This window comes from Magnolia sinica, chromosome 6, assembly GCF_029962835.1.
Source record: "Magnolia sinica isolate HGM2019 chromosome 6, MsV1, whole genome shotgun sequence".
Taxonomy (NCBI): domain Eukaryota; kingdom Viridiplantae; phylum Streptophyta; class Magnoliopsida; order Magnoliales; family Magnoliaceae; genus Magnolia; species Magnolia sinica.
The window spans coordinates 83,613,779-83,622,165 of NC_080578.1; the positions used below are offsets into that span (position 1 = coordinate 83,613,779).

Here is an 8,387-nt window from a genome sequence, read left to right on the forward strand (position 1 = left end):
CAACACAAAAATTGCTTAAAAAAATTAAGGGAATATCATGGTTCAACTAAATAGGACACTATTTTTGACTAAGAACTATGTGCACTAATAAAAATCATAACCATCTATAAATATTAAGTTTACTATTTATACTAAATCACAATTTCTAAGAGTTTTAGTTATAATTAGATTCTCAAACTTCTTGACTTAGTATTCCTATTTAAAGGAAAGTTGTTTATCTTCATCATCAATCAATTTACAAATTTTTAAAATTTATTTTTTTATCTTCTTCTTGGCTTCCCCGAAATTAAGGTATATATGCGAGGAAGACGTGCTTATCCTTAACAAGTCTTCCCCTCTGTAAGAAAATTGATGAAAAGTACATCAAGGTGGGCCCCACATTAAGTGCCTCACCCACTAAACTATTGCGGGGCCTCATCTAATCCGCTCTCATTCATCAGCTGAACCACACGTGCCTCTGGTACCATCTAGCCGTCCATTTTCGTGTGGTACGAGTGTCCAAAGTCGGCTATGGTCGTAGATCTCAAACACACGCGCCAACCTGGCAAGCGTGCCGCAACGAACCATCAAATATTTCCATCGCGGGAAGAAATCCTTCGTACTGCCGACTTCTCCAAAGTCGGCGATTCATCGGGAGTCACGAGAAAGGCTTGCGAAGGCAACGGCTTCGCAAGCGGGCCCCACTTGAGGTGGGCCCTGTCCACTCCCTCCACCACAATCATTCGCCCACCGCTGACGTCACCCTAGCTCCAACTTACACCGGCAAGCCCTCGCAAAATCCAGCTGCTACAAAGCCACGTGTCGCAACCATATGGGCCCGATGCTATCCCGCCACGTGGCACCATCACATGGGCCGAGAGCCGATAGAGCAACGTAACCAATCGCGTTAATATATACACTCCACAATGCCCAGATACTCACCCTTTCACATTTCCCACTCTTTTTCCATATTTACAAAAACCCCCTCCAAAGCAAGAACAAAAACAAAAACAAGAAAGAGAAGGATCTCTAAGCAAAGTAGGAAAGGTTGAAGGGTGTTTCTGAGTTGATTTAGGTTCCATGGATACTTGCCGGAAAATGGCACACATGCTCGACCGTGATGAATTCAAGATGAATTTTGAGGAGACGGAGCTGCGGCTCGGGCTGCCGGGAGGTTGCGGTGGTGGCGACGGTGAGGCGGGGAAGAATCCCGGCAAGAGGGGCTTCTTGGAGACCGTAGAACTGAAGCTTAACCTCCCGACGGCTTCTCTGAAGGACTTCGGCGGGCCCGATCCCAACGAGAAGATGAGGAATTTGCCTAAGGAGAAGAACCTTCTCCCATGCACTAATGACCCTGAGAAACCTCCAGCTCCCAAGTAGGTCTTGGATTTTATTTTATTTTTTATTTTTTTATTTTCTAGTGATTTTGTTAAGTATCTAAATAAGAAAATATTAATATTTTTGGGTCATTTCTTTATTCATATGTGTGTGGACGATTTAACCTTTATGGGTAACCACCATTCAACATGAATCTAGAAAATATGGATAAGAAAATAAATAACATGAAAGTACTATATATAATTATTTATAAATTTGGGAAGATGGGTTTTGTGTATAAGGAGATAGATCTTAGTGTGTTATATAATGTTCATGTACATGTGAACTTGTTGGACAGACTTTTTAAAATAAATGTTTCTTTTTTATGAGGAAGAATGTGAATCTTTTTATTATTTATGACCGAACGTACAACATCCATATATGGAGATGGCCTTGAAATTGTAATAAAATCTACTTATTTTTTCTCTAAAATTATTAATTTTTTTATTAAAAACATACATAACCCGCAAAAAGAAAGAAAAAGAAGAAGATGAAGATAGAAATGGATAGAAAGGAAAAAGCTACATTGGTATCGTTAGAGATAGCTTTAGAAGACATGGAGACAATGGTGTAATTTTAGTGGATCTGGGAGAGAGAGAGAGAGAGAGAGAGAGAGAGAGAGAGAGAGTATTACACAAAACAGTAACTGAGAGAGAATATTACACAAAACAGTAATTATAGATAATTTTTACATGGAATGGAAAGATAAAGAGCAAAATTTCTAGAAAACAAGAAGAAGAAAAGATTAAAAATTCTCTATAACTTTTTTTTTTTTTACAATGAAATTACTTCCATTTCTATACATTTTCCTAAAACAAAAAAAAAAAAAAAAAACTCTAGTTTTCGTACAAAAAGAGTTACAGAAAAAAAAAAAAACCTGTAGGTGTATGTACCAAAGCTTGGTGTGTAATAAAAAGAGGTAGAGATGCTAAAAGAGAAAACCGGGTTTGATTTTCAGGGCACAGGTTGTGGGTTGGCCACCCGTTCGATCATTCAGGAAGAACATCCTAGCCGTCCAATCGGAGAAGAATGGGGCCAAGGAAGCTGAGAAGGTTAGCAACAGTGCGGCATTTGTCAAGGTGAGCATGGATGGTGCACCTTATCTACGTAAGGTAGACTTGAAAATGTACAAGAGCTACCAAGAGCTGTCCAATGCCTTGGAAAAGATGTTCAGTTCCTTCACAATCGGTAAGCAAATATCAATCCCAGCACACCCAAAAACTGAAAAGATAAAATAAAATAAAATCAAAAGAAAAAGAAAAATCAAAACCCTACTAAAACATACCAGCCTAGCCATGCACGACTTGAAATACGTGAAAAATCATTTAAGTAGGAAGATCAAATTTCTACTAATGATGTTTTCAACCATTTCTTTTTCAGATTCAATTGTGTGGTAGATCATCTCCATGTTTCTCCTTCTCCTACTCCTACTCCTTATATATATATATATATATATATATATATATATATATATATATATATATATATATGATATGCTAGCTGGAGTATATCATATAGTTTCCTTTTTTTTTTAGTAGTGTTTGAGGTTCTTTTTTTTTTTTTTTTTTATTTTTTACCATATTAATAAAATGTAGTTCGTTCTTTGTTTTGGATCTAAGGTAATTGCGGGCCGCAAGGAATGAACGGAAGGGATTTCATGAATGAAAGCAAATTGATGGATCTCTTGAACGGCTCTGAGTATGTGCCCACTTATGAAGATAAAGATGGCGACTGGATGCTCGTCGGCGACGTCCCATGGGAGTAAGTTCTCCGCCCATTACTGAAATCCGAAACCATGTGAATTATAGAATCAACCTACAAACCAAACGCCCATTCAACCACATGGATCACTAGCTAGAAAGTTTGTGTTCTCGATGTTAAGGAGCTGGCCATCATGCAGGCACACATATGCTGTTGGTGTGGCCTAGTGATTAAGAGTCCAGCTAATCACGCTTGGATGAGTAAGAAAAAGGTGCAGCTCAACCTTTCATCAGTTGTGGAGGAGGTCCACAGGAGTAGAGAAAGGGTGCAACACTCAGGAAATGGGGATCACACTGCCTGTTTGAACCAATCAAAGCACAAGAACGATTAGCGTTTTTGTTGCGATTAATTCATATCAAGCAATTAGCTTAGGGCCATAACCCAAATCGTTGGAATCACTAACTCTACTTGGATTTCATTCAGGATGTTCGTCGACTCGTGCAAGCGTCTGCGCATAATGAAAGGATCAGAGGCGATTGGACTTGGTTAGTAGCAATATCATTGCACTGATAACATTCATATGCAAATTTAGCAAATGATAACATATCCCTCATATATTAATATGAAAATAGTTCTATAATTATCAAATTTTAGACATGTCCACCAGCTAAAGAAGGTTGGCTTTCAAAATTTCCCACTCATTATCATAGTGGTTGGACCACTAGATTGTAAGGCCACTAAGGGAGAAATCCCACAAGCATGTGTTTGTTCTTACCACCAAGAATATAATTACAATAATCTTACTGTTACTATCATAAATACTTGAAAGAATTGATTTGGGTAGCTCAATTTTTTTTTTTTTTTTTAATAGATAATTTCTTGATATTTAAAATAATGGGTTTTTCTATAGGCATAACACAAAGTGTAGGGAAATTGCATCTGTAATACTCACACGATTCAAATCTTTCCTGTTTATTTCTTTTTGTTCTTTTCACGGGCCAGGTACTATGTTAGTTATGGACAATTTAAAAATGGGTGGTGAATCCTCACACTATCTAGACCATCCAAACTGTGGGTCCTAGTGTGGATGGAGCATAGGTCTAAAATCACAATAATCAAGCAATCCTAACCATCCAATTAATGGCTATCGAGTGAATGGCTAAAAGTAAAATAGTAAGTGGTCCACATTCAGAGGAAAAATCAGAGGGTTTTCAGTGCAATTTTTTTGGCCATGCAGCATCCATAGTTAGACCATCAATTCGGACAGTCCGGATCACAGTACAACTATGCCATGTGTACGGTTGATGAGTCATCACCAAATTTTAAAATATGCAGACCTGACATGGTAGCCTAGCTCATTTTTAATATGCTATAAGTTATGTTCTAATCTCACAATTAATCTATTTTTCCTAATTTAATTTCAGCTCCAAGAGCCGTCGAGAAATGCAAGAACAGATGCTGAAGAACGAACCACCACAGCCTGCTCATTCGATCTCGGATGCCGCTGACCGAAAAACCCCAATTGCCGCCAAGGCAGGATGACGACAATGGCGATGGAGACGGCAGGTGAGATGGATCGAGCAGGGTGTTCGGGTGTGTCTGTACTGTGGTTTGATATATATTAAAAAACTTATTAGAAAAATGGGATTATTATTTGTTATGAACATGAAGTAATAACACTTTGTTGTCAAGACCCATTATGTCTATGCTTTGTTCACCAGTGGCTTGTTTAATAATCATTTCATTGTTGTTTATTGTAGCCATTGTTTGTTGTTGTTGCTGTTGCTGTTGTTGTGATTGTTGTTGATGCTGTATTTTTATTCCTTGAATTTCAAGGCACATTTTTCTTTTCATGTGATCTATTGTATTTTATATTTTTATAGATTTTTTTATATTAAAGGGACAACTAATAATAGTCATGAGCAAGTGATGGCAGAAGCAGACCATGTGCATGGTGATGGTTCATTTATGTATCTATAACTCCATTCATTTGTTTATGGGATATGATATTTACACCCCTTGTTTTGATACCCACTTCTCCCTTTTTAATAAAAGTGCACCACAATTATTGTATTGAGTCTACAAAAGTGGCATGCTTTCAAAAGATAAAGTGTAAATGTCACTCACGTTATCTATAATTTCAGTCATTTATTTGTTTATGGTAGATGATCATTTATTTGTTTATGGTAGATGATATTTAGGAACCTATTTTTGACACCCACTTCTCCCTTTTTGATAAAAGTGCACCACTAGCCATATTGGGTCTAAAAGGGGGTGTGCTTTCAAAAGACAGGGTGTAAATGTCAATTCTATTTCTTTATTTAGTGGCAACTGAGGTCTGTCGATGGACTTTTTTAGCGGGCTGGAATTCCGAAATGAGCAATGAAACTACGTACACAGCGCTTGTATGAATTGCCGAGATTTTTAAAATATCGTGATATTTTCACGAGAAATGTATAAAACGTTATTTTCTTAATAGAACCATGGTATTTTCAAAATCTCGTAAGTTTTAAAAATTCCACGAATTCTATTACAAAATTATCATGATTTTAATGAAAATGCTATCTAAAAATTAATGGAATTCTTTTTATACTTATATATTAAAAATATTTAAATTATTTATTAATTTATAATAAATATTTTAGTATTTTATTTTCATTTGTATTTTATAGATAATATTCCGGCGAGAAATTGCCGAGAACGAGATTTGTTTTATATTCGCGTGAGGATAGATTGAGTAGAGCTCTTGTGATGAATGTGCTGAATAAACCCCGGAAAAATTCATGCTGGTCCACTTATCCAGGTGGGTCCCATATGTAAATTGAGGATAGATCGTTGGTTGTTATTCTTATACATGTGGCCCACTTGATTAGTCGACCGGCCTGATTTTTTGGGCAAAGCATGTTAACATAGGTCTCAACACGATGAATGGACCTGATCTCACACAAATTTTCCACGTTGGCATATGAGCTGCGAGTGACCTCTCCACTGACTTGTCAAGTTGTCATTGCCTGTCCCAAGATCTATTATTATTATTTCTATTTTAACTTGGACCTTAATTTCACGATCCACCCCGAGAATAACATCTAACCTATCATGTTAGATTGTTAGTGAAACATCCAACCGTTCTAATAGGTTGGCAGAACCACGGAAATCTAGTTTGTGCAAACATCAGCCACAAAATAGAAAACAATTTTTAGCCATTGGTAAATAAAAAAAATTCAAGTATGACCCACTCAATGAGTGGATGTGGATGATTTTAATTCAACTATTTGGGCCAACCTATTGGACAGGTTGGACGTCGCACATACATGAAAAGTTAGAAGCTATTTTCTTAATGGACCGTATATAATGGTCCAACCCGTTGGACTTGAGACCTCTGTTTTCTTGTGGTAGATTAAACTCCCAGTTAACTAGGGCGAGTGGAATTTGATCCCAACTTCAGGAATTTTCCTACACGCTGAAACCTGGCCATGTATGAGCAGGGAAATGTGTGTGAATCAGATCCACTCGTTAGGTGAGCCCCACCGTGATGTTATCTGGTCCGAAAAATCAGGTTGGTTGGACAATCGTAATTGCTGCATTTAAGCATTTAATGGGAACCATTGTGTGGGATGTCATCCAACGTTCCAATTTCAGCCATCAAATCGAGTGGTTATAATTGTCCAACTGACCTGATTTTAATTTTTTTTAATCTAAGTAACAATCATGATAGAGCCTACCTGATGAGTGGCTAGAGACTTCTACACGCATGTAGGAATGGTGGTTTGGATTGATAAACCTGTCCTTGTCCTAAAAATGAGTCTCAATGGATGATTATGAAACTTGGGTGCGTTTGGTTGCCAAATTTCATAAATATAATATGAAATTTTAGACCGAATTAGATTTCTTTATTATGAAATTTCATGATATTGTATTATCAACTATATCTACCAAATATAACGAGAGAAGAAGATAAAATATCAGATAATTAGCTATGGGGATCCGCAGATTATAGGAAGGTTTTAAAGTAAATGTAAGAGCACTTAGGTAATTTAAGATAAATACGTGTATCATAGATATTTTTATAAAGTGAAATGGTGGAACATGATCTATGTGCAGTCAACCCTAATTAATTAGGATAAAGTTAGATGATGATTAATGGTTTAGATAAAAGAAACTTTTTTTTTTTTTTTTTTGTTTATAATATCCTAATAAAGGGTGGAAGTTGATATATAGAGATGGAAATCCATACGCTCACAAGTCATTCAAATTAAACCATATTTAACATCTTATTTATGAGTTGATGGACCATAAACCAAAATATTTACTGATTTGATAATCTAAATAGCTGATTGATGGACATTTCAGTGAAAAAAAATCCTATAGTATGCGCGGGTCATACTTTGGTATGGTCCCAGAATCCTTATCCTTTGCCACATGTAGGGAAATCTTGTTCTCCTACATCCTAATTGGTCCACATTATCACTAATGTTGTGAGTAACAGCTACATAAAATGCAGTGTGTGATGATGTGGCCCAATCAGATTGCAACAAACAAAATTTTCCTGCTTGTCGCAAGTGGAGAATCCGGATTCCCAGCTCCATGACTTAGTGGCAGACAAACTCTGTTTCAGAAAAAAAAAACAAAAAAAAAAAAAAAAAGAACAAACAAAAGAAAACAAAACAAAACTCTATGTTAATATTGAGATCATGGGATTGAGTCCTCAAATGGTGCGGGTGTGTGTAAAATAAATAAATAATTAAATAAGGCCCTATACCAAACATTTGTCCACTAAGTTGAGGTCAGGATTTTTCAGATGGTATGATCATTGGATGAATACCCCATTCACAGAAGGTTTTTCAATTTGGACAGTTAAACTAATAGTATATGTCACGTGTACAAATTTTAAGTGCCTTCATATTAAGTGTCTTGCTCTACCAGATTATCAACTAAGCTCCCTTCTTTAATATCTTAAACGCCGGCTGTCTCCCATGTCTGTAAACCCTTCTTCTCTCCACATGACTGCATGTGTCATATAAGCTAAATATATACAAGAGTTTTTTCGTCCGAAGTGCTACTCAGACACAGCAAAATGGACCACCCCATTGGGTCCACATGCATTTGGGATATGATGATCAGACCCGTCCATCTTTTGGTGACGTGTGTGGATAGGCCAAGGTCCAATATTCACTCTAAAAGGATAATCCTGACCATGTATTTGCAGGTTTGAATGCAAACCACCGGAAGTACTTACTTTTTACTGGTTGATATTCAACCATGCATATCTACTCAGCTTGAGTTTTGGATTTTGACCCATCAACTCTGCATAGTTCACATAATATGGATGG

The 8,387-nt window shown here is 36.7% G+C and overlaps 1 protein-coding gene across 1 annotated transcript; it reads left to right on the forward strand.

The window, feature by feature from the left end:
• Positions 1-909: 909 nt before the first annotated feature.
• On the forward strand, positions 910-4,816 carry LOC131248953 (auxin-responsive protein IAA16-like). The gene is made up of 5 exons (XM_058249482.1): positions 910-1,355; positions 2,315-2,544; positions 2,976-3,117; positions 3,541-3,602; positions 4,482-4,816. Exons 1-5 carry the CDS (start codon positions 1,060-1,062, stop codon positions 4,517-4,519), a joined length of 768 nt encoding a protein of 255 aa, XP_058105465.1. The 5' UTR covers positions 910-1,059; the 3' UTR covers positions 4,520-4,816.
• The last annotated feature ends 3,571 nt before the right edge of the window (positions 4,817-8,387 follow it).